This window comes from Trachurus trachurus (genome assembly GCF_905171665.1).
Source record: "Trachurus trachurus genome assembly, chromosome: 15".
NCBI lineage: Eukaryota > Metazoa > Chordata > Actinopteri > Carangiformes > Carangidae > Trachurus > Trachurus trachurus.
This window is the reverse complement of record NC_139906.1, coordinates 13,815,236-13,842,501: the sequence shown is the minus strand read 5'-3', so window position 1 is coordinate 13,842,501 and position 27,266 is coordinate 13,815,236. Positions and strand designations below refer to the sequence as shown.

General features: G+C 41.1%; 1 protein-coding gene across 2 annotated transcripts; it reads left to right on the top strand.

Moving 5' to 3' along the window:
* Positions 1-4,163: 4,163 nt before the first annotated feature.
* On the top strand, positions 4,164-26,222 carry add3b (adducin 3 (gamma) b). Of its 2 annotated transcripts, XM_083988094.1 has the most exons (16): positions 10,567-10,738; positions 11,122-11,239; positions 11,559-11,802; positions 13,079-13,223; positions 13,938-14,089; positions 14,730-14,810; positions 15,892-16,041; positions 16,341-16,484; positions 18,170-18,268; positions 18,899-19,072; positions 20,703-20,963; positions 21,174-21,290; positions 21,687-21,776; positions 22,546-22,669; positions 24,100-24,195; positions 24,398-26,222. In XM_083988094.1, exons 3-16 carry the CDS (start codon positions 11,602-11,604, stop codon positions 24,646-24,648), a joined length of 2,085 nt encoding a protein of 694 aa, XP_083844220.1. In that variant the 5' UTR covers positions 10,567-10,738; positions 11,122-11,239; positions 11,559-11,601; the 3' UTR covers positions 24,649-26,222. The 2 variants fall into 2 exon arrangements, with proteins under 2 accessions (XP_083844221.1, XP_083844220.1); XM_083988095.1 differs by lacking the exons at positions 10,567-10,738; positions 11,122-11,239 and adding an exon at positions 4,164-4,315.
* The last annotated feature ends 1,044 nt before the right edge of the window (positions 26,223-27,266 follow it).

Sequence of the window (27,266 nt, the reverse complement as noted above, 5' to 3'; positions counted from 1 at the left end):
GCTTTGGCGGAGCTCTGCAGTCTTAAAAATCCCTCTCAGTTTGATACCACGAAGTCTGATGCCTGTATGAGTCTGGGCTATGGCCAGGTTTGCAGAACTGGAGGACAAGAAAATGATGATCACAGTGGGGGTGGCTGGTGTGGGGGTATACTTTTTAATGCTCTTCATTTTAATGAAGTTTGCTTTCCTTTCTTTACCCTAGCCTCCTGATTCTTTGCACAAGTAGTAATTGCCTTACAGGGATTCTTCGGCGGCGCAGCACTCAGTGAGATGCTGTCTTAGATATCCATCTATGCCTCTGTTCCTGGGGTAATTAAGGTTTGGAGTCACCTCGGGAGATATTGTGGCTCTTCAAACTAGCTGGCTTTGGAAATCTGCAGCACAGTGTGGGGGGTAATATATGTATGAAACTGTGTTTGTGGGACTCGGTGTGTGTGTATACGCATTGTGAAGGTAAAGCTTCTTATTAAATGAGAGGAATATGAGGGCGGCTCCTGATGTGAAGTGGGTGATGAAATGAGGAGCTTTTTACAGAGTTCAACGACAGGCTGAGCCGCAGCTCTACCGTTAGGAGAAGTGCCTCATGTCCTCCTGAGTGAACCTGTCTGAGTCCATATTGTTTGGGATGACACAGGCATATAACTGTATAAAGAAAATGGCTATTTTTGCATTTATTATGGTGCTGCATAGAAATTACACTGTGTCTGCAACAGCCATTAGGCTACTTTGGGTCATTTATTCAACTAAGTCCTCTACCACTCAAATATTAATGCTATAGTGTTGTCTGTTGTTAAGCAAATTACCTGGAACAAGCAGGTAATGAATACTATTATAGAAGTGAAGAGCTTTTCTCCCACTTTCTTTTTTTTCCCCAAATATTGAGAGGCTGAACATAAAATACACAACATAGAAATAATAGAGGATGAAGTGCTTGGAATTAAGCTATCAGTCATGATAGTATCAATAAAAAAACAAAATCTATCTATAATTAAGGAAGCAGCACATCCCAGTTTGCTCCATCACAGCCACAACAACAGTTAATTGCTTTGTGCCTGAGACAGCCTCTTCAAGTACATGGGAATATGGGCTGACAGCACCCTGTCTTTCTCCCAGCATAAAGTTAAACCCCAGTTGGGGCTTTTTGCCTTTAAGATCAGAGCCATTTCTCTTTCCCCTCTGTGTTGAGCAGGGCAGGCACTGAGCTGTGGGTAGGGCTGTAGAGGGGAGCCAGGGGGTGGGGAGGGGGATCCAGCCAGTCAATGAGGGGAGTCTGATTAACATTTTCATCCCATCTGTGTGCTTCCGTAGAAGTCGCTGGCAGTGTAAATGACCAAAGCAAAAGACTTGGCGAGTGCCTGAATGACAAGAGCACAACACAAGAACAAGGCACACTGCAAAGAGACTTGAATACAAAGAGCGCTGCCCTGTAGCCCCGAGGGAGACGCTTTGATTTATTTACAAACTGTTGGGCTCTGTGATTAGCAACAGCAGCAGCGGAGTCAAACACTGGTGGTACATGCTCGTTGTTGTTGCCAAAATGAAAGCAGCTCAAGAAAGAACCAGAACACTCATCTCCGAGCGCCTCTCCTTGACAAGAGGCAGCTCATTTGTCCCAGACTATCTCTGCCACTGCCATCAGACGATCATCCCTCCACCGCTAGATTAAGGTGATGCCGTGCACACGTCAGTCTCTCCAAAGGTGTGTGTGATTGTTTGCATGTTTTGAAGCGATGCTCAGGTTTGATGGCAGTGCTTTCTGACACGTCACAGTCACTATAGTACAAATGCTTCCCTGTGTAAAATGTCTGCTGGAAAAATCTCCTGACATGTGCCGCTCTCTTGACTCCTCTTTGGTTTCATAGCCTCTTACAGCCTATTACATTACATTTGGTCGTCAGTGATGATACCTCATTGAAAGACTAATGTTCTGATGTCTTCTCAAGGGGGCAAAACCTCCCTCCCTCTCTCTTTCTTTCTTTTTTTTTTAACTCGGAGATTCGGGGCCAATCATTAGACCTACATCTTAACAGAATATTAATCTTATCCCATCTTAATTGCTCCTTGAAAAGTTTTACTCACCACTGCTCATTCAATTTCATTGGAGCATTTTGAGATCATTTGTGCAGCTTATATAACGTCCTGATCAACGGTCAGATCAAACTCTGTTATTTTTGCTGTTTTTGTCATATCTGTTACATCAACACTGATGCTGAGTGATGTCCTGCTGTAGCCAATTTCTATGATCATGTCACCACTTTCCTCTAGGACCTTAAGAGCTTTGTATATATATAGAAGCCATGTTTATGCTTAAACAGTCATGAATGTGATTTAATTAAAGGTTACTGAGGGGGAAGAATGCTATTTGCTATGAAAAAGTGGTCAGGAATGGATTACAAGACATTATGGGATTTCTCTACAAAATATGGTTGAATATATGCCATCTAATATATGATTTACTGTATATTTCTCTAACTACCAGCTCATGCTAGTGATGCTGTGATATTTTTGTCATTTCAAATATTTTTCTTTTTTCATAGGCCAGTTAAAGAGTCTTAAATACATAAAATCCAGTTATCAAAATAATTTCAAATTAACACATTTGCAATTAAAGCTCTCTCGCCTGGATGTCAACAAAGCAAAGTATGCGATTTGTTTGACACTTCTCACCAAAACAAACTGAAGTGTTTTGCTCAAGTCTCAAGCAGGGACCCTCAACACCCTTGAGCTATACCAGCCACAATGTGACGTTCCCTGCCTCCACTGCCCCCAGTGTCTTATTTTCTTGATTTTCCAGATAGCTGGTTCAGCCTGTCCAAAAAATGAAATGGGAGAGAGAGGGAGTGAGAGAGGGAGAGAGAGAGAGAGAGAGTGAGGGAAAGCATGAGAGCATCTGTGACAAGGGGTGGGGGGGAGGGGGTGATGCGACATCTTTATACTGTCATTATGTTTGCAGAGTCCTCACTAGATGGCAGTGTAGCGTAGGGATACTGTTTGACAAGTTTCACCCAACATGCCATGATTTCAGAAAAATTGTCTGCGTGTGTGTTTGTGTGTGCGTGTGTGTGTACAAGTAATGCAACGATCACTCAAAGTTATCTTGGTACGGAGAAAGTTTTTCCCAACCCTCACCCTCATGTGGAAGTTTATTTTCATAACTTGCCGTCATGGGGCCGAGACCTTTGACCTCGGTGAGTGTACTCTTTGACTGGGGCTGTTTTGTGGGTGTGGCCCAGTGGCTGCAGAAAGCTCAGGAAATTAATGTTTTATCAGCCTGCTCAAAGACAACAACAACAAGCGCAGTGGGTGGGAAAAGAAAAACGTCTAAATTTAACTCATCAGTCGCTGCCAACAAAAATAAAATCACCCAGGGACAGTTTCCTGTTGGTTTCCCTTTCAAAACATCTGGAGTTTCTTTAGATTGATAAACATCTGGGTCTACTGAGAGCATGCGTATTAGAGATATTAAACAGAGCCTTTCTGACACAGAAATCTGTACAAGAAGTTAAAATACTTCACACTTGATATTTCTTCATGGTTTATAAGACGAGCTATAGGCAGACCAAGCAGACCCTGTAATCACTGTGCAATTTGTTGCTATACTCTGCTGAATTGTTAACCCACTGCTTATGGCATACAATTTCCTTTTATTCCTTCCTCCTGCACAGCAATAGCTTCAGATCCCCTGATGTATTCAGGTAGCGCAGTAAAGCGGGAGAGCAGCACATCCTACTCATTCACTGTAAGAGAGTATGTGGGAGGAGGTGATAGCAGGCGAGCATTCACTGTGTGCAATGTCCTCCTCAACAGCAAAATTTAGAACATGAAGCACGCTCAATATGCAGAGGAAAAATATGCTGTCGGCGTTTTCCTCCATTTATGATTAGGCTAGATACTGATTCGCCGGTAATTCGCGCTTAATAAAAGATTAAGTATTGCCTTCACAACGTTTAGTTTAGAAGTACTTTAAATCATATCTATGATATATTTAGTATATATGTGAGGGGTAGAAGCTCGTCCCTCCCATTTTTTTTTTTTTTTCAGTCCAGTCCAGTCCCATCTGAAAGCTTGGTCTCCAGAACCTCCTCTAACAAGTTTCCCTTGCTTTCCTGTGAGAATAGGCAGCCGCTGTCACAGAGGAGCCGAGGGAGTTCAGGAGATCAGAGGCAAAGCAGCACTTGCCTCTCTTCTGGGAAACCAGATGACCCTCTTCAAAGTGATAATGTAAACAGCTCTCTAGCAACTGGTGGAACCGTGGGGGTTTGAAGTAAAACTGGAAGAATTCTCCTGCAGGATAAGTGTAAAGACGACCAACACTGTAAGTTGTATTCTTTTTACCTCTTTATCCATTGAAGCAGGCTTTTTTGCTAGACCTAAGATCAAAGCAGATAAGTTTTATGGCATGGTGCGATTTCTGATCGGTAGGCTTTGAAGCTTTTGGGTAGTTTGAGTTTATTTTCAATACTCTGATAGCAGATAAAGGATGCGGTCAATGGGAGAGGAACGCTTAGCCATAAGTTTGTGATAGACTTTTGTACATATTATATACTGTGATAAAAATATACAATCCTGAGTGCATTCATCTTAAGAGTTGATTGCATCTTTTTTTCCCAGTGCTTTCTAGATTTAACAGTGCAGCATTAACATCTTCATTGCAACACCGGCCTGTCTGCAGCTGCACCGTCAACTCCAACTGCAGAGGCTTCAAACAGCTGCTTTCAATTAATGTCACCCTCTAGAAGCATTACTCTGAACAAGCATTTGTTGACTTTAGATGTTGGGCTGGGGGAGCACAGGATTTCATAATATGTGCGCCTGGTGATGTGAGTTATAGACAGCCATAAAAGCAAAAAGGCAGGTCATGACCCAAACCCTTTCACCCGTGCAATAGATTGTTCCTGTTCCAGTTTGCTCTTTTACACAGTTTTCCTTTTATGAATTTTACGTTAGATTGAGTTTTACGATGTCATCGCCTTCTCACTGAATGAGTTTAATAATAAATGGTATTCTTTTACGGTGCTAAACGTGAATATTTCCCAGATAGCTGTAAATGTCAGGTTTTAGCATAAATGTGTGTGGTTTACAGGAAATTTGCAGCTTTACTAAACTGAAAATCACCACCTCATTTTCCCACAGTCTCGGTTTGAACGTGACAACGTATAAGGGATCTGTTAGCCAGACCGCAACCTCAGCCTCGGTTAGAGAGAACCACACACTAACCACTAGATCTCCAACATGGAGGCCATCCAAAGACAACCACAGTAGGGACTACAGCCAGCTTCTCCACTTAGGTAAATAAAGTCTGTCTCCTTCCACACTACTGCAACGTTGGTGCATGTGTGTATGTGTGATTACATGATTATGTGGGTGCCGATGTGATTCTGCACCCAAATGCTGTGAAGGCACCGTTCCAACTGTAACAATGTAAATTGTTTCAGGTTCAAAGTGTGCTGTGTTGTTGCCACCCACCCTGCTGTGGGAGTGCAGCAAGACCATTTTTAGCACGTTGTGGAGTGATATATTCTGTGTGAAGCCAGAAAAACACTGCCATTGTTTGGTAGCAAAAGTAAAAAGAAAAAAAAGAAAAGAAAAACTCTGCTGTATACGTTCTCTCTCCAGCCTTCCCTGCTAAATTAATGCAAAAGCTTTGTGTGCAAGTTTTGCTTCATGCAAATTTGTACTTAAATGTACAGTATTCCTGGAAAACTATGGTAGGGAAGTACACTTTCACTCCTCTGTGTAATAGATCATTCCCAGTGGGTTGACATTGTGGAGGTTCACGTAATGTACTGATCAGTCATTTCAATTGTCCATGCGTCCATCAATTGAGACATTAGGACAGCACTCTAAAGAGAATTGCTGTAACTTATTTATACTGTCTACATGACAGAATGACTGGAGAATATCACAGATAACGGTCCCAAGATAAATGGGTGAACAACATTTACTCTCCGTGTGTTTAGGGTTTCAAATGTAAAACATGGTCTAAAACTCTCCTTAGTCCACGATGACATGCAGATCTTTGAGGGCAGAGAATGTGCAGATGCGTTGATGTGATTATTACTGAGGAAATGATTATAAAATATTCAAATATTTTGATCTGGAAATAAGAATGAAGCTTCCTAGATTATGGCCCTGTCATATTGCTCTCTAAACAGCCGCAATCACTTAGCCTGCACTCAGGGGTAAGGGTCATTGAGTTAATAAATAAGGTGCCCCCAGTGGCCAAAGAATAATTATCAGAAATGGATATCTGGAAGGGGCGTGGGGGGGCTGGCACAACTCTGACATAACTCAAAGATGTCCGCAGTTAGAAGGGAAACATTGGCAATTTCAATCTTCCAGGGAATCAACACAGAGCAGCTCTGGTTTATGAGGAAATACAATGACCCCATACCTTGTGCTGTAATTACAAGAAAGAACAATCACTCAAAGAGGCAGAACCACCCGTGTTATATCTGCTAATGAGGTAATAACTTTCCCTCATTGTGTTTCCATTTCTGCTGGAGTTCTAATTTTACTTTTTCATGGCATGTGCAGATAGCACCCTCTTGTCTGTAATAGTGGACGGTATCTGGCACCCATTCACTCTTCTCCTCCTCATTTTGCTTCACACAAGAGACAGCATAAGCATTGGTTTCCACGGCAACCGCGCTGGTAGAGATCTCACAAGATAAAGTTCTCCTCTATTTTTTTTCTCGCCCTTTCAAATTAATCATCATTATAATGTGAATCTTTAGCTCTGGATGTTAAAATTAACATGGATCTAGTTTCTGATAAGAAACAATAGATCTCTGGTGATGATTTTATAGCATGTAGAACAATTCACTGAAAGCTCCATCATAGTCTGCATAATTTTTTGTCTTGCAGCATTTTCTGGTGACATTTGTGGTCTCTGAAAATGCAGGCTGGATTTAGACCACGTTGTTCCTCCTGACAGCTTGAAGAGCAGACGGGAGATTCAGAGAAAGAAGCAAACTATTTCTTTTCATTCCACAGTCTTTTACAGCTGTAAGAAAGGAATCCATCTGATTTAACAAGGAGATATGAAGCACAATAACATCCACTCACAAAGAACAGTCTGGTTTGATGTAGTATCATCTGTTAGGCTGTGCTGAAATTACTTGTAATAATCTACAAAGAATCTTCAAAGAATTATGGGGGGGAAATGCTGATTGATGTTTGCATTGAGTTTTCCAAAGCAGCATTTGTTATGTGCTGTAACTGTCTGTTTTAACAGCAATACGATTTAATTTTCTGTAATTTCCCACCAATTAGAACGGACAGATTAAGAAATTACGGAAACAGTAAATACAATTGAATCTAACCATTTTGACACAGGATGATAGGGTCACTATAATGGAGAGTAATGCTGTTGCCACATTTGTGAAAATAGCCATGGCGTCCTTGTGATGACATCAGTTTATCTCTCTACATTTAAAGTTGGGGGTCCAAGTTGAGTTTGAGCTACATTAGGTAAATGAAAAGGAGGATTTTACACCCTCAATTATTTTTTTCTTCATATGTGTATCTCAGAAGTCCCCCGGCTTTATGAAACTGCACAATGTATATTTAATAACATAACTAATGATTCTTTTTAAATAATTAATGAGATGTCGTTAAAAGGGTAAATTATCAAGTGTACATCATGATCTTCCACTGATGCATAATTTCAATATTTATAAATTACAGATTTCTTAAAAAGGGGGTGGATGTTACTTCATTTGCATTTCCCATTCAGAACAGACATTCAGCTGTGTGTGATTTTGGATGAGGTTGAGAATGAAAGGCATTTTTATTCTACTGTGCTGAACCTGAAATTAAAGCTTTTCCTGAAAATGTCTTCTGGGTATCTCGGCATGTTTGATATCACAGAGGAAGGTAGATGACAGTACATAGACTACAAGACACCTGCCAGAGCTCTATCTTATACCAGTCATGTATGAGTATGAGAGTGTTGTAATATGTCAAAAGTCTGACATAATCTATATGGCATCTATTGGCTGCTTTCTTTTTGTTTTCTCTTGCCTCTGCAGCTAAGTTTAGAGCCTTTTTAGCGCATATATTCAGTTTTCATTATTTTTCTACTTAGGCTATATTTCAATTTACAATGAATGTGAGCTTAATCACTATTATTACCACTATACTTACTGCCAGTTTGTAATTTTAATAATAAGACTGCAGCACAATGGATGACCATTCTCCCTAGGTGTTCACTGCTCAGTCTGCTATGTCAAGACCTGACAAAGCTTTTTGCTGTTCAGAGAAACCAGATAAAGCAGCAGCCTCACTGATGTTATAAACCTCTTCAAACCCATCAGCAGCAGAGACAAGACTGGTCAAAGAGTGGCTTGAGGCATTCACATTTTTTCATTATAACATGCTCTAGCTGCCGTAGAGTGCCAGACTTCTTTCTCAGGAGCTCAACCAAAGTTCAGCCACAACATGGTACTGCTCATCATTCTTTCTGCTAATGTCGCTCTCTGCGGGTTTCACACAATGTTTCCTCATTTACCGTGACACATTTACAGCTTTCACCTCTCCTCTGGGCCTTTCTAATGAATGGAAAGTCAGAACTGAATTTGTCTCACTTTGGTTGGCAGTTTTTCTTGAGTTTTGCTTTCTGGGTTGTCTTTTGTATTTCGTTCTTTTATCAGCCTTCATTGTTGATATCAAATGAGAATCTACTTTTTGCTGATGCACTATGGCTGTAGAAATCAGGGACTCGCCACAAGGGGGATTTCAGGAGAGCTGATAAAATAAATGAGAGCTGCCATGTTCTATGCAGGCAGGTCTTCATTATGACCTGACTCTGGCTATAAAAAAGCGTTATTTATAATGTCATTATTTTGGCTTTCTGTAACCATAGCACAAAGTTTTCAGTTATTTCATCAACATCAAGGTTTTTTTGGAGTTGGTATCCCCCCCACATTCCATTTTTCTATCCTGTATGTTCTTTGATTTATCTAGGGAGCATTTGCGTGTCTGCATTTGAAGATGATTTCCAGTGGAGTAGCTAGTTTGTGACAAGACAAAGGTGTGCTTTTATCTGTGGACATCAATATCCTTAGCAGTAATCTGTATGAATGAAACATCGACTAATAACATCTGACATTTGCTCAATGCTTCCAAGGTAGACTGCCCTCACTGAAAAGTTCAAATAGTCAGCAAGAATGCGGAGGCTGGCGGGTGGGAGGACGTTGTGAATGTGTGTGAGTGTGTGTGTGTCCAGACATTTAAGCTTGTTTCGGTGGGAACTCAGCCAAATACAGGGAGGCAGGGTTTGAGGGTTTGAGGGGTCACACTGCTCAGGAGTGAGAAAGTTCTGCTTTTCATTACATCAACCCATATGTCCACATATCTGCTCTGCCTCCCAGACTCCACTCTGTTTCCTGGAATTGTTATATCATCCAATCGTTCTCTCTCGCACTCCTAAAAATCTCAATATTTGTGTGTGATCAAAGGCGGTAATAACTCCTGGGCTGGCAAAGGGGGGTGCTGAGAAAATTAGAGATTCAAGAGTCGCATTCACTTAATATGGAGTGCATTTGAATATTGCTACAATACTCTCTGGAGAGACTGACCAGCAAGGCAGAAAAGAGTGGAGAGGTGGGCAGAGGGATCCCTTCTCCCTTTAGCGGGATAAATCTGCACAGCTTCGTATTCACTTTAATCTTGATCTTATTTCCCTTTTACTGTAAGAGAACCAATTTAATTCACTTGAAGAAGAGCAGTGTGCAAGTGTGTTTGAAAAAAACCCAGCGTGAGGCTCCATTAGTTGGTGTTATTACTACCACTATCTTATCATTACATGGACACACGTGCAAAATGTTTTCAGAGGGAGCAGAAGCAGCATATTGGCACATGAAAGTGATCACAGTATGGTAGATTCTGCCCGACACAACATCTGTGTTTCATTGCTTTTCGTGTGCAAACATCCTATGTTATGGAAAACTTTTTTTTTTCTTTTTTTTTTGTTGGCGAAGCTCATTTAATTTTTTTTTTTTTTTGAGGGAAGCACTTGCTCTCTGCTTTGAAGTACTCTGTTTTGGTATGACTGGGCCGTATAGCTTTGATAAAAACCTCTACTGAGCCGCTGTGAGAACACAGGAGCCTCAGTTATTCATGAAATGAAGTGGCAGAAGTTAATGAATCACACACTCAGAGGGGGAAAGGAAGAGGGGAAGATTAATAATAATAAAAAAAATCACAAACTCTGCTTCAAATCCCTATCGAGAACTGCAGAGATCCTTAAACAAGTTCCTTCAGGGGTATTGGGGATGCCACCAGAGATGAAACAATAGCACAGAATAATGGTCGCTGTGACGCATATGGCAAGGCTGCAGTGTGGTTGTAGATGTAGAGAGGAACCTAAAAAAGCTGGACCGGTCCTGAGTGGCCGTTCCTTTGTCCCGCTGAATACATAAGGCCTAGTGGGTGGATAAGTAAAGTCACATGGTCACTTTTCCCTTTTCCCACACAAACACACCCACATCCTCCTCCATGCAGGCTCTCTCCACTCTTCTACTCACTACTCACCCGCAGCGGGCAGTCTGCTGCGTCTGGATACTGTAGCAGCACCAAGCAGCGCCCTGCAAGCTTTTCTTGTTGTGGGTTTTTTTTTTTATCCTCACAATGTATCCGACTCGGGAATAACAGCGGTCTCCTTAACATTTTCGGACAAATTCGACATCACAGCGACCGGAGGCAGTTGATTCCCGAGCTGAACACTTTGTTTCAGGTAATTTACAACTTACAGTAACAGTTTTCCCTCGTGGGTTCATTTGTTCGCTTTGTTTTTTTCACCCAGCATGCAGAAAGTCTCAAAGTAGCTGTGTCGTCCTCTCGCAGTACTTTTCGCAGTATAAACGGTTTTTAAAGTTGTAATTGGACACCAAGCCTCGAGTGCTCTGGATAATAGACTGCTGCTAAACCAGCAATGAAAGAGTTAGTTCGGTTTGTTGGGTTCAAACTATTTCATTCTGAGGCCTAATGCTCTGTGTCTCATGTATCCCTCCACCCCCACATGCAGGTAACACTGCAGCACCCAAGGTGCTAACTGCTATTCAAACAGGTTCATTTACATGTGGCCTAACATTGTGTACTGTTGACAATGTTTTCTAGCCTCTGGCTGAGTGGCAGAGGAGGAACTGTTGCTGCTCTCACCTCTTCACTTAATAAGCTGGCCTCTGTCCAAATAGAGGAGAAAGAGGCGTGAACTTCTGTGTTAAAACACACACAGGTGAGGGGAAGTAAATGTGAGAGTGGGCGTTTGGTGAGGGGAGATGCTCACATGCATTGTTGTGGTGTAAAGTTGTACTTACTTGTGTGAATTGCATTAAGTCTATAGCAGCTGTGACTGAATCATTCTTTCTGCATATCAACAGCTCTGCACAAAGCAGCATCAATCACATAACAATGTTCTCCTCTCTTTTGTCTCCATCCCTGTAATTACATGAGTCACCACTGCATCCATACAGTATCTTTTCTGTTTAAACAACACCCGTTGCCTTGACAGCCCAAATGTGAAGTCAGCAGTGACGTTTTGCGCTCCCTTGCAGGTTCCAGAGGAAGAGCGACGAGGGGTGGCTGCGCAGTGTGGGCATGAGTCTGGTGGAGGTGAGGCAGGCGGCGGGGTCTCTGACCCTGTCCCTGTCCAGCAACGACTCCAAGGAGCGATACTTTGACCGCGTGGATGAGAACGACCCCGAGTACCTACGCAGCAAGAACATGTCGCCGGACTTGAGGCAGGACTTCAATATGATGGAGCAGAAGAAGAGGGTCACCCAGATCTTACAGAGTCCAGTATGTAGCCTGCAGCGCCATATAAGCACCCGCCTACACACAAGCTTTCACAGTGTATGAGTAAGAGGAGCCAGAGAGATATGAAGTACCTTCACTCAGGTTTTTTCCTGTGTATCTATATGCTCAACTGTAGAGATGTGGCTTTAGCTGTGAGTTTACCATTGCTATTGACTTAGTTTATAAACATCTTCCGTGAGTGCCACGTTAAAGTGCAGCTATGATCAAATGCTTCAGTCATAGATAACCTTCCAAAGTCTGTTACTAATGTTATTACAGATGCAATGTGTTAACCATCTGTTTTTTAAAAAGCTTCTGAGCTCTTGCTTAATCACACTTAATATACTGAGCACAATACATTGATTCAAAGCTCAGCCTTGAAGAATTAATGTCTCTTAATCTGATAAAAGGACATTGACAGAAAATTAACTGGCAACAATTTTGAAAATCAAGTAAAATGTTCTTCTTTATGCAAAGAGGTGTTATGGTCATTTAGACTTCCCTCACTGACGTAACTGGACTTAACAAAATTATGCAGTTGCATCAACACCTCACTCAAAGTTTCAACAAAATCTGAGCATCATGAAGGTAGAGTTTACTGCAGGATCTTTTTTGTTAGATTACATCAGCTTTACCTAAGTGTACCTAATAAACTCACAACTGGTATAGAGCCGACAGATATTACCTCAATATGATATAAACCATAAGGGTGATAAACAGAGCGGTGCAGCCTGGTTAGATCAAGTACAAGGCAGTGCAATAAACACATGCCACAGAAGCACACGGAAATAAGACGAGCCCACACTCATCTGCGATTGCATAACAGGCCCAACAAGTAGACCTCATCTCATCACCATGGGAACTGTGGTGGGATGAGGCAGAATGCTGGAGCTTAGCTGCAGCGCACAGGAAAATAGCGCTGTTTCAAGATTCACAGGCTACTCTAAATGGCAAAAAATTGATAGTCAGGTTTAAAGCGATCCCCCCGCTTCTAGTGAAAACCCTTTTCACAGACTCACAAAGAGGTCTCTAGTGGTCTGTCGTGATTTGTGTACAGTTGTAATAAAGAGGACCTGAAAGCGCGCTGTGCCCCCTGACACATCCTGACGAGGCGTTGGAATGAGGTCAAGGTTAGGTTGTGTATGTGCGAGTTGCTAGGTTAATGGAGCTTTACAAAAGGTGTTTGTGTTTCCCTCTCACTGCCCTCGTCTTAACTCGGCTCACCTCACGTTACCCTACCACAAAGTATAAGTCTTTCTCTGTTTTTCTTTGTTTACAGGTGTTTAAAGATGAGCTGGAAGGCCTGATCCAGGACCAGATGACGAAAGGCAACACCCCTACAGGTCTCCTGGCTCTGAGACAGATTGCTGACCTGGTGATGGCCAGCACCTTGGGAGGGGCTGGCCCCTTGACTTCACCCATCAGTGCGTTGCAGTGTGTGTCAATGTTTGTGTGTGTGAATGTCTCTATCTGTCTCCCTTTGGGCCTGATTGTCATTCAGTGTGTATACTCTGTCTGTGTGCATTATGCAGGCTGAATATCTTCATTGTAAGAGGATTAATTCTCAGATTCTTGTGACACTAAACAACCCTGAAACAGCGGAAAAGGCAAAAAAAAATGTTGTTGACAGCATTCTTCATTGTCAGTGTTTCCATTACGCTGCCCTCATGACCAGTTTTACTAATGAATTACAGCAGATTGCAATGCTAATTATGTTAGCATAACCTCTATGCCTTATTTTTTTCTGGGGAGGTCACAGAGCACCCTGAAGCTGAACAGATCAATTTTTTAAAGTCTTGACTATCGGAACTGTAAATGTTTGAGAAATCCCATGGTAGGAAATGGATGTTAAGACTCCAAGACAGCCCCGCTCTTCTTAAAAGCTTAAGTGGCTGTAAAAGACAGGGTCCTCCTGTCATTAAATGTCCTTATATGGCATTTTAGTCCAAAATATCCTTGGAAGTTCATCATTGGGAGTTCTGAGAAAGGCCTTTTTTAAGCTTCAACTGTGGAGACTAGAGTTTCCTGGTATCTTTAGCTTGATATGCTCTGCCAAAAACCATTGTGAACCTCCCTGTAAACATTGAAAAAATGACAAATTTTATATTTTTGACACACCTATGTATGTCTTGCGGCAGGCTATGGGATGGTGAGCCCAGTCAACGACTTGTACGGCATTGAGACTCCGTCCTTTGCTAAAGGGGAGAAGCAGAGTCGCTGCAGGCTGGCCAGCCTCTACAGGCTTGTTGACCTCTTCAGCTGGGCTCGTTTTACAAGCTCCTACATTACTGTGAGTACAACTTCACCATCACGCTCCAGTGCACACCTGCTTATGTATGCAGCACAAGGTTTGTGTATCTTTATGTGAGCCTCGTGCTCTCTGGCACCTGGATGGCTTAAAGGGGAAAACCTCTTTATTTTCAGAAACCATATATTATTTATGGTTTGGAAAAGTAAGATGTGTGAATACGAACATCCCCGCAATAGCAGGAATTCACAGAGAGATATGTGACGAACACCTGGGATGTCAAGATTTAAAGCACAGATTTTCCCCAAAGACAAAGTCTAGAAAGTCAGCTTTATCAACCAGGTGCTGATTTGTTGAGAAGACGCTGTTCCTGTGTAGTTTCAAAGTTTCCTGTACCCTTGGATAGGTGAAATGGGTCTCTCCATACAGACGAGCTTCTAACCCAACTTAAATAACTTTTTTTAAGTGTAGAGATTTGGTCTCCTGTGGCGTCAGTGCCCTGACAAGAATTAATGTAGAGGGGAGACACTCTCACTACAAGTATCATATGACTCAAAGATGCTCCTGTACAAGCCTATCAAACATCGACAAGACACTATAGTAACACTGCAGATGTTTTAGGACTGTACTTACTGTAGTATTTGAATGTTTAGACTCTAATAACGTGTTCATTTTTTCTCAGATTCGTGTCAGTAAAGAGCAGGACCATGTTCTCATTAGTCCACGAGGTCTGTCATTTGCCGAGGTGACGGCAGCAAATTTGGTAAGTACAATGGCTGTGTGTGTGTGTGTGTGTTGTCTTCTTCCAATTATGCGTCATGAATCATGTCATGAGAGTTTTACTACCTGCAGTTAGCAAAATTTAATTATGTCTTATGCCCCGACAATGTCATTGGAATAAATGAATGAGCTGTAAGTGTTATCCATGAAGAGGTTGTGGAAGTGCAGAAGACATTTTTCAAATGTAAGCACTACTGAGAGGTAACACAACTAATGTGAAACATTTTTCACAGGTGTTTGGGGTATCAGTGTTATCAAATAAACTCCACCAGTTTTACAGAAAGTACACAATGAAGTCATTGTACCTTCAAGGTACACTGTGGAGTTTTTGGCTTCTAGTTGTGCAACAGAGCAATACTTTTATGTGTGGGTCTCTATTTTGTTTGTGTGACTTACAGTTTAGTTTAGTTTAGTTTATTCGTTTGCTTGTTTGTTTGTTAGTTGTTGTCTTATGTCTTATTGTAAGTTTGTTTGTTTTTTATATTGTAAGAATGCTGGGTAGCTTAATTTGGTATGTAGGACAGGCATTAATATAAGCATTATGCTTCTGCCTGTGCCTTTTCAGTCACTATTTTGTCGATAATGTTTGTGTCGATAACGTTTGCTATTGTGTGATGTGACTGAATAAAGAATTTCAAATCAATCAAACAAAAGATTGTGCACGCGCACCCACCCACCCACACTCACAAAGCATGAAGGTGACATGATACACATCACTGCCAATGGTTTCACAAGAATCCACCAATTGACAGGGGGCAGTAAGAAGAGTTACAGTATATTAAAAAAGATTGAGCAGGGAAACACATTCAACACACACACAAGCATACACACACAATGTGTTGTTGTAAGAAATTAATGATTGTAAACATCAGTAAACTTTGTTTACTGAGGGACTTCACAGGGTTTAATGAGTCAGTCATTCTATATTAATTACCTAACCAGGTATGAAATTACAATGAGTAGGTCAGTCTACTAAAATGTTTTACTACACAAATGATTACTAGACCGCCAATGGGCATTCATCACATCTCTAAATCTGCTTTTTGCGTCTCTACTGTCTGCAGGTGAAAGTGAACATAGTCGGTGAGGTGGTGGACCAGGGTTCTACTGATCTGGGTATAGATCATTTTGGATTTGATCCTCATGCTGCCATTTACTCCATGCGCCCAGATGTGAGATGCATCATCCACATACATACCCCCGCTACAGCTGCTGTAAGTACACTCCAGGCAAATGTTAAATGAGCTTCAACTTGAGCAAAGGATAAAAGCTGCTGCTAAATGCTTATTTCGCACCACAGGAAGAAAGCTGAATTAAAAGCAGCCCCCTTAGATGCAGACACCCCGTAACGTGCTTTTACCATTTCCTTTGAAGCTTGGCTGTAAAACGCACAGCACATGATGAACATCGCTGTGTTAAGTTTCATTTGTGCCTGACAGCAAAAAATAAAAAAGTGCCTCTTTTTACACCTCGGTGCGTCACAGTCTCAGTTGCCTTTATCCCCTGTTAACAGGTGTCCTCGATGAAATATGGAATCCTGCCCATATCCCAGGAGGCATTGCTTCTGGGAGACGTGAGCTGCTTTGGTTACCATGGCAGCTTGGATAATAAAGAGGAGAAGGTGGAGTTTCAGAAAGCTCTGGGCCCTACTGCCAAGGTACTGTCAAACCAAGAGACTCCATTAATGACTGGCTTACTTTTAAATGGGATAGAGTGGCTTTCAACAGCTGGATGGAAAAAGGAATCAATTATTATTAGGACTGTACAGTATGGGGGGAAAAACTGTGATTATGAGGACAGATATTGAGATTGTGGTATACAATTTCAGTTAGTTTAACTTTTCATGATTTTCATTTTCACTTAAAAATAATATTGATGTTGTGATTTTTGTTGGGTCTTGTACCAAACAAACGTGTCCCTGTATGTCCTGAGGATATGTTTTATAGGCCAGGGCGTCTATAGTAACGTAACACTTATGGTGCCAACAATGCACATTATCTCTTTATCAAAGTAAATTGCAGCTCCTGCCACTGGAGTATTGCACTTGGACATGTTGCTATTTAATTGTGCGGTTCTGCAATGGTAATTAGCCTATTATATAACGCTGCATGCACTGTTTGCATATGAGGCAATTTGTACCTGTTAGCTCATAGATGTAAATAAATGAATACATGTGCGTACATAAACGCGCTAATGCTTAAACTTCAACTATAGCATTTTATCTGAAAATTATGATTTTTTTTTTCCTCTTTTAACTGTCAATTATTTAACCGCATACAGAAAGTGAAATATTAGTTCTATTGCTGAAATTTAGATGAGATTGATAATTGAGATGAGATTGATACTCTCTGTCTGCTTAATGTGAAGCCAAACCCAGGAGATGATAAGCTCAGCATTAACACAGAGCAGAGACAATTTCATAAGACAGAATGAGACATAATATGTTGGCTTATGCTAAGCTAAGCGTATCAGTACAAGTACTTATTTTCTCATCTAACTCCCCCAGAATGAGTATTTCCCAAAAATGATAAGTAAAACTTTATCTATTTCTCTACGTCCATATCAGAAACACCTCTTGATATAACCCAATACAAAAGCACCATTTAACAACCTCAAGAACTACCGTAGAGTTGAATCAACACCTCTCTGACAAACAATCAGCAAAAAAACTCCCCATTATCAGCGCCATAAAGAGGATTTATAGATCGAGCCAAAATGCTGTCACCTGTCAACACCATCAAATTTAGCTCTCGATGCTCATATTTTCACCTCAAACCTCAGTTTTTGTGAAATCCCACTGAGGAAGAAAAGCTAAATGAAGAGTACATTTTCTTTCATGTCTTAGATAAAGCACAATTCAAGGTGCAGAGATTGAATTAATGCTACACCTGTACCAAGTGAAGACAAATGTGTTGATAAGGGAACATTTGCTAATTAATGCAGACATGAATAATAAATTTACATTTGCATATACGGATGTGCTGATACCGTGGATTAGATGGATGTGCTCAGTGTGTTGTAGCTGCTTTCACACATGCACTATGAACTTTTCTTGACATCACCTGGTGGAGCTGCATGTGTGAAATCACATGTCCAAATCAGTTGAAGCGGACATTAAATAGGTGTTACCTTGCAATCTCCCTGGTATCAAGTCCATGTAATGTCTAATTGAGCCTATGTCTGACTAGAGCTGCTCACTGTCCGCAGAATTCACAGCAAGAGCGAACGTGTGCTGAAAGTGTGACAGGTCCAGATATTGTCTGGAGCTCTTCTGAGAAAATGGCTCATGATAGTGATTATGGTGGGCCATAAAGCATTTTAAGTGTTTCTTGTATTTTTCAGGTGATGATCCTGAGGAACCATGGGCTGCTCGCTTTGGGCGAAACAGTAGAAGAGGCTTTTCACTATGTGTACCACTCACAACAAGCCTGTGAAATCCAGGTACAAAAATATTGATTTTTACTTTTGATACCACTTCTGCCTGGTAATGAAAAGTAGCGGCATCATTCAGGTCAAAGCAAATTGTAAACATGCCGACGGCCTTGAAAACACTTTCATACACAATAAGCAAAGTTAATATTTATAAATCACTGCTGTAATTCATCGGGAGAAATGTTTTCCCTTCTTTTTTCTTTTTTTTTTTTACACAAATGTTTCAGACTTCGCCGCAGTGTCTAAAAAATCAAAGCAAAACTGAGTGGAGCATACAGTATGTTTGAACAAAGCAAAGTCAAATATGTGCTACAGAGGGCCATTCACAGTCGGTGCCAGGTGGAGCCCTGCAGTGTTTGAGACTCTCCTGTTGCTTTATGTCTGGGAGGCAGTCGGGGTGCTTTCTCCATCATCCTCATGTGTCTGGACTGTGTTTGTTTTTGACTCGTATTGACAGCTCAGTTCACATTTACTTGCAGCTCTTTAGAGATTGTATTGTATGATAGAGGAGAGAATATTTAACCCTCTGATGCTTTCAAGAACACAAGGAGAAAATCGTCTCTAGCTTTGAACTGAATAATAATTTGGTTTGTAATAATTATAGTAGAGTAATTTTGTTGTTGCATGTCTTTTTTATAGGTGAACGCTTTGAGGGGCTCAGGTGGTATGGACAACCTGGTGCTGCTGGACAGGGAGAAGTTTAAACCCCTGACCCAGGGAGTGGCCGCTGCCGGGGTGGTGATGGACAATGAGGTCAAGTGGAAAGTGGGCGAGGCCGAGTACGAGTCCCTCATGAGGATGCTGGACAACCTGGTGAGTGAACCCTGACCTGTGCCTTTTACCCACGATGCTCTGGGTTTCCCGTTTCAGGCGCTTCCTCAGGAAGCGTCTGATTAGAAAACACAATGAAACTGGATATGTTTTGGGTAATCTAATCTAAAAAATGATTTGTGTAATTGAATCGTACTGTTTCATCATCGCTGTTGCTGTGTGAACATCTTTCACTTTAATTACAGAAACTCTTGTAATTACTGTGAGGACATGTTAAGCTTGTGGATATGTTTTGTGGGTAACAGGCTGTCTGCTGGTCTTGTAACACCCTGACAGTTTCTATGCTGCGCTGCAGTTTAAAACCTGCTATTCTAACCACACTACTAATGACCAGCGCCTGACATGTTCTGTAGAAACAGAGGATGTCAGACTGTGTCTGTTTCAGTGAGCTACTCACTAACAACTGTGGCTGGAGTGGGCTGCAGCTGTGTTAGCTCTGTGATCATAGCCCAGCCACCCTCTCAATCATAGCTTCCAGATGGCGAGGCATGCTGTGGGCAGTTAGAGCGGCATAGACCACACAGTCACTTAGTGTAAGGACTCTAGTGGACTCAATTTGGAAATAGGATTTGGCCTTATCTCAAAGACTGTTGAATACGGTGCTGGATGTGGACAGGAGGCCTGTCCTTCCAAGCCAGAGGGAGGAGTTCAGGTTTTAGTGAATGAAATGACGTCAGAAAGCAAAGCAAAGACGACAAGAGCCCCGGCTGTACAAAAGGTCATAGCTATTAACACTGGATGGAAAAGATGAGGAAAAACATGGGGGGGGTACTTTCTCAGCAGACCTATTAATCAAAAACAGGAGGTGTGTGGATGGGGAAGTGTCCCCTTCTGTCAAAATCTGTCTGTCATCACCACATATTAAACTGAGTGTCTCAAGCTAAAATAAATCTGAATGCTACAGTTACTGTATTCTGTATTTTATATACAGTATGAGCCATTCAAGCTGAAATACAAGAGTTTAAGTTTCCTACACGCTAAACACTGACCTGAAAGTTGGAAATAGGGGCCACTCCTTTTACAAATGATAATCCGGTATATAATTATAAATGGACAGCTATGGGCCAGTTAACAAACTGTTGTGATCAAAATTTTGATTTCTTTAGATGGCTTGGTTACATTGTGGCGAGTCAAATCCCAGAGCCGGATTTTTATTTTTTTTCCTGTTTCAAACTTGTCATACTGCCTGCGAGAAAACGCCAATTTTCATTTGATTGTAGTGGTGCACTGCCAGCTTTAAACTACACTCTGCACATACTGCGAGTTCCCATCAGTCGTTTTCTACTTGTCTCTCCCGGCCTTTGATGTATTGTTAACAACACACAACACACTCCTTCAAACCAAAGTTTTTATCTTTTTCCCTCTGAAACTGGGCATGTCTGCAAAAATGCTGTTTGTATATACAGCAGTAGTTAAATATTTAAAAGCATTGTGTAAGCGGATCTTGAGTGGCCAGTGCATCCTTTGAATTTTGTATCTTTTATACTTCATATTTCCTATTTAATTGTGTACTGGAAGACTGGAGTGAAAGACTAAAAAATCAATTTCTCCTGTAACTGATAACTTGTTCAGCAAGTTTGAATAAACGCTCCCTCTCTGTGTGACCTTCTAGGGATACAGAACAGGCTACTCTTACAGAAACCCCATTGTCCGTGAAAAACCCCGCTCCAAGAATGATGTGGAGATCCCTGCCACCGTTTCTGCTCTGCCACCAGAGGACAGCGAGCTGGGCCTGCGTAGCCCCTTCAAGTTTATGGCGCAGAAACAGCAGAGAGAAAGGACCCGATGGCTCAACTCGCCCAACAGCTACTTAAGGGTCAATGTTCCTGAACAGTCACCCAGCGGGGATGTCAGCCCCAGGACGAAAACCATGGTGCGCTAATTTTCATGTCAAGAGAGAATCGACTAATCCAACCTTCTCTGTTTTGGTCTCTATAGGAAATGATGAGCTTGAGAGCTGCCATTCCTTTATATTAGCCTGCCCTCTTGTGGCAGTCCTGATAAATGCATTTATTACATTTTGTTTGAGCTTTTCTACCCAGGTTTGGCCCTTATGAATTTCTCTCTTTCTATTTTTTCTCAGTGGATGAAATCTTCACAGCAAGGCAATTGCATTGGTACCCCAATAAAGATTGAGGACCCCAACCAGTTTGTCCCACTCAATACGGATCCCACAGAGGTTTTGGATAAGAGAAACCGGGTCAGTTGAAAACATCATCATGCTTTTCACACAACAAAAAATACTTAAGTCACTGCATCTACATTATTGTGATTAGAAATAATCTTTGAACATTGCATTCTGTGTGATGTATGGCAGAGATTAGAAACTGGTTCAGAGTCTATAAATTGATGCAGAAAAGAGCAACTGCTGTGCTCCGACAAGAAGGGCAGCAGCTAATGTCTGTTTATTACAGTAATCTGTCAGTTTATAGTCAATCAGTTGATGACTTTGCTGAAAGAAAGACTAAAATAGGAAGAAGTGGACATTATAATTTCCCTGAATCTGAGCTGATGTTACCAAATCATGTGTATTATTTAACCATTATAATGTGTGTTTCTTCAACTAAAATTATGTTTTTTGGATTCATTTGTTCAGATAAAGGAACAGCACAGAGGTGAGCAGATGACATCAGGGCCAAAGTCACAGTTACTAGCAGGCATCGTTGTGGACACCATCCCAGGACCAGTGAGTAAAATAATCATCTGTGTAAAAAAAAGAAAAAGCCATGGAGACACCAGTGCAGTTTGTGTCACAGATTGTACCACTGTATTCTTTACAGTTTTTTTTCAGTTGCCTAAGTGCATTTTCACACTGACAGCTGAAAGAGCACCATTACTGCACCATTTCATGCTGAACAGCGTAATTTGTCCTACAAGAGGACACAGGCACTCAAAACTCTGAAGTCATGTTCATCGACTACAACAAGTCCCATTATTCTTGCTTAAAACAAGATAGTAGAAGGCTCCTTGTTTCAGTGAATGTTGTTCCGACATTTCCTCCAGGCAGGAGCCAAGGACTCTGGCTGGACTACAGCCTAGTGACACAGTTTTCTTTTTATGTTGTTGTTGTAATTATTGAAGCACAATTATTGAATAATATAAAACTACAAAAAGTGAAATAGTGCAACATATGTACAGTATAAGCATCAGACTCAAGAATTAAGTATCAGTTTGTGTGAAATATCCTAAATCCTGCTGCAGTTGGGCGAATTTTGATCACAGCAGCTAAAGAAACTGGATCAATGAATCAACTGAAGATATCTGTACTAGAAGATTTGAGTTCTGTGTGAAAACAGCCAGAGGTACACGTACTGTTGGTGAAAGCAGCCGAGAAAGAGAAGAACTGTTCATGAGATGAATGTATAACCACTCTTCACTGTTATGTCTGAGAAATCACTTGTTTACCGCAAGATACACCACATTGAGTAATATCTCTCTGCTCTCTTCTGTGTCAGGCTTTCATCATTGAGGATGAGGAACACACTCGCTCTCTTCCCCCCAACCCCTTCAATGAACTCACTGAGAAAGAGCTGGAGGAATACAAGAACATGGTGGAGAGAAAGCAGCAGGTCCAAGAAGGTACTGATTGATATTCTCTCTACATTTTCTTCAGGGGTCAAACCATTTCTTCACCATTACAAAGCCTTACAGTGCACCCTTTCTCTTTAGAGGCAGAGAAAACCTCTGCTTTATTTAATCCTGTGTGGGTTTACATGGGCTCAAATCTGACACCATCCCATGTATATTATGAGCGTATGATGTTTTGAAGTTAATCCTTTAGGGTTTCAGAGGTTGTGAAAGAAATGGAGATGGGGAGACAAAGGTAATCTCAGAGGCTAACGGCGATCTTTGACTTTACCAAACAAGGCCGACAAGGGAACAGTGCAGAGCTCATTAAATGCAGATTTCTAGATAATCATTATATCATATTTAACTTGTTCAACTTTTTCACACGTGGATGCACACATTAGACATTAATGAGTGCAAATATGAGGAGTTGTACTTATTCTCATTATTATTAATTGTTGGTTTTGATGTTAATATTTCAAGGTCGCTATCTTACTTGGTGAAGTTTTATATATTCAGCAAGGCTGCTGCAATAACATGAAAACTCAAACTGTCATTAGCCTGTAGTCCAGGCAGGGTCCTTGGTTCCTGCCTGGAGGAAATGTTGGAACTACATTCACAGAAATGAGGAGCTTCCTGCAAAAAAATGCCATCAGGACAAAAATGTCACTCCATGGTTTCACTCTTCTCTGAGTTGTGAAATCAGCTCACAAGGATGGAGAGAGATGAGCTGCAAAGACATCAGTCTTGTCAAACTACTCATGTCTTGGTTATGACTGTAGACAAGGAGAAATGTGTGTGTGCGATATGCGTGTGTGTAGGAGGAAAACATTTCCTCAGCTGTGATCAGAGTAACACCTTTATTTTTACTGTGACAATAATATGTCACTTTTGGAACACAGCAGGAAAGACAGATTAGTAAAATACAGCAACATTGTTAAACCAGTGTTACCTTTGATTTGATTTGTCACACTGGCAGCATGAGTCGACTGATGGCATGAAAACTCTCAGCCACTATGGGATGCCTTGTCATTGTAAAATTTTGTACAGGCCTCCATGTTGACCAAAGGATGAGTTGAGTCCACTGACCTGATCTACTCCCTTTTTGTCCAGCACCACCATAAGGTGTCTTGTCAACTATTTGATGGATTCCTATGAAATTAGATCCAGACATTCATATCACTTTCTGGGTGAAGTGTAATCACTTTAGTGATCCATTAAACTAGCACCATCATTAGCTCAAAATGAGCCCAGTACTTTTTTTTGTCTGTCCAAAAATCTGCAAAAATAATTACGTTCTTATCCATCTTAGCTGTACTTTGTGTTTAGTGCTGATTAGATAGGTCATTTTCTTCACCATCTGAGTTTTCTGTTTCCATTATTTGTTGAGAGCACATTACATTAGAATGACTGACCTCTCGTGACTTTTAATCCTTTTACAGAAGATGATGATGCCACTGATGCAGATGAGATGACCACATTTGATGGATCTACCATCTCGCTCTCCCTCTCTCCTTTAATGACGCCAGCTAAGCAAGGTAATTAGTTGTTAGCGTGTACTGAAATCCTTGGGCGTTGGAGCTAGTGACTTGTTTGTGTCTGTATTTTACATCCCTTTGGTATCCTCTGTGAAAAACAAGAAATGCCTTTTAATATAACTGAATTTATTATTACAGCCTTATCTGTGAGATGGCACTTAGCCACATCCCTCATCACTAACTTGGTTTCTACTGTTGACAGACACAATACCCAATGGGAAGGACCACTTGGCAGAGACAGAGGAGGATCTGAGCATTGAGGTATCCAAGCTGAGCGTGAGCACTTCAGAAACAGTGGAAATCTCCATAACAACGAAGGAGAAGACGGGGGATGCTCAGACCCCGGAGAGCCAGACCAAGTCCCCCAAGAAAAAGAAGAAGAAGTTCCGTACACCGTCATTCTTGAAAAAGAGCAAGAAAAAGAAGGATGAGAAGGAAAAAACAGAAGCTTGAGAGCCTTTACTGTTTTGTTGGGAAAACATCTGAATTGCCTTGTTAATTTTCAGCTCGATGAAGGGAACTAAAATAAGAGAAATGACTATTATTTAGTCAGAGAGTCTCCCAGGACAGTGTTGTTTTTCACATCCTGCACATCTTCTATCATTCACAGCTATTATTTCATGTGAGTGCTTTCCCAAGATGTGCCAGCAGAGGGTAATATCTGTGATTTTTTTCCCTGTGAGAATTTGTGACTGACCACTCCTGAGGGTTCTTGGTGAAATGAAATCAAATGAAAAGTGAATGCGACAGTGCATATCTGTGGTTGTTATTGCCCATATTTTTATTGGGTTTAAAAATAGACATCATAGGACAGAAGTTCATAAATACATCAGATTGGGCCTGTTACATATTTCTGTTTTCTTTTTGCACAAGTTCATCAAGAACAATTCTGAAATGTAATAATCACACGAGGAGTGAAACAGTGGCCGGACATATTGAGATTATACAATGTTTAGCCGTATAAGAAGTACGATTTGTATTTGAACATATTCATAGCTATACTATCTTGTAATAATATATGTTGGTTTATATTACAGGTATTACAATATAGTGTTTGATAGGTAAATAAATGATCTTATATTCTTAAACTATCTACTTTACACACTAACTCATACTAAACATGCTGTGATTGATAATACAGTAATAATTCATGTTTTTACATTCATGTCAGTGGTATTGTTCCCATGGTTGCTGCTTTATTGTACTTGTGAGAAGGAATTGACTGTGACTAACAGGAAGAGCTCAGCAGTGTGATGATTCCTGCATATTGATGTTTATGAGTGACAAAGTTGAACCTTCACAGAACAGACAGGAAGTTGCCACTGGGTTGGATGTTGACGGAGAAAGTGCAGAGCCTGAATCATGTAAAGCCGAATGCGATGTGTGTTTTAACTAATTTTGAGTTAGTTGATGGCAATATGCTGTGAAAAGCTTTTCTCTGTAGCCACTGTTAAGAGTTTGAGCTAATGTTTATTAGAGGACCATGTATTTACGTACATCCCAGTCAATAATGTGAACTCTTTGCCTTTGTAAATAGTTTTTGTTATGCTAAACCAAATGTAAACAATGAAATATAGAAATGTGACAGTACAATCTAATAACAAAACTTAACACTTCTTTTATCATGTTTTATCCACCTTAATTAAGCTCCTTATTAACTGAACATGCACAGTGCGTTGTGTTTACAAACAATCTGTGTTACTCATGTAATTTGTGTGCCTAGTGCTTGTGTTTTCTCTGTTGTTTACATTGCTCTTTGTGTCGCCTGGGTTTTTCCACTGTGCTTTACATTACGAGTCACCATGTTTCTAAGTCAGACCTTTAAAATTGCATTCCACCTGATGTAATAAAAGCTGGGATATGTTTCCATAACTGTATCATTGCTCTCTTGCTTATTGAAAGGATATTTGATGTTATCGCCTCTTATATTTACTCAAACGTACCTTTAAATATGAAAGGTTTCTGATGTTGTTGGTGTGTTTGCATTTATTTCACATGCTACGTTTCATTCCGGCATGGTGTGAAACTCTAGCTGATTAGATCTATTTCTAACAGACAACATAAGATGAAATAAAGCTTTCTAGAAAACTACCCACAGCCTCCCCTTTCTTTACACAAGAAAAGGCAGCGTCTCCTAAAACAATGCACCCTGTTCACTGATAATTGACCATGTGAAGCTGTATAATCAGTCTTCAGCCATGTTATGCATGGGCGTTGTCATGGTAATCCACTGTGAGAGGGGTCTGTGGAGACAAAGAGGGGATTTGGTGTCTCCAACAGGTGTTCATGTTGGGGGAGTGACAGGATCAATACCTTCACCAACCCCATCCTACATCCTACACACACCTCTCCTGTGAGATGACATAAGGCCAGAAGGATGAGGTCAAAGGTAGGGCATCAGATCACATAGACATTTTGAACATATATAACAACATTATATTTTAAAGTTAGACTTCCTGATGGAGATTCAGTTTAAACAATTCATCGTGAAACGCTCAAAATTCTCAAGAATAAATTATTTGTATAATTTGGGAATTGCTTTTCTCCAGTCAGGGGAACAATAAGAGAACTGTATTTTTCTTTATCTCAACTTTTCCTTTGAATGTTTTTCAGTCGTTAACTGAAAAATGAACTGGGCCAGCCGGGATCCAAACTTATTATCTGAACAATCCCTTACGATGTGTGAATGATGAAGCTTAGCGCTGAGCTCTTCTGTGCCCTGACAGTGCTAAGGAGAGGACAAAGCAGGTGACACACGTCTGGCCTGCTGGGGTGTCCTTCTGCTGTGACCTCAGGGCAAAGTGCAGCTATTGTTTTAAAACAACAGGGGACGGCTGCTGCATTATGCTTTATCTGAGAGCGCTGTCTTAACAGACCACCTGCATGTGCCAGACGGATAGATAAAAAGAGAGGTAGAGGTAGATTTTGTATCTGCTGCGTGCGACCACCAGATGGGATGTTTGGTGCATTCTTTTAGAAACACACACACCAGCAATGTGTGACTTTGCCTCCTCTGTGACAGCCGAGCCACTGATGTAATCCTCAGGCTTTTCAGATTACTCCAGTTGGGG

What these genes read in the sequence shown, in the direction of transcription:
- add3b (XM_083988095.1), top strand. Translation starts at nt 11,602, where the DNA reads ATGAGTCTGGTGGAGGTGAGGCAGGCGGCGGGGTCTCTGACCCTGTCC. An exon ending in AGGTGACGGCAGCAAATTTG is followed by an intron (nt 14,811 to 15,891) that starts GTAAGTACAATG and finishes TACTGTCTGCAG; the next exon opens with GTGAAAGTGAACATAGTCGG. An exon ending in CTCTGGGCCCTACTGCCAAG is followed by an intron (nt 16,485 to 18,169) that starts GTACTGTCAAAC and finishes TGTATTTTTCAG; the next exon opens with GTGATGATCCTGAGGAACCA.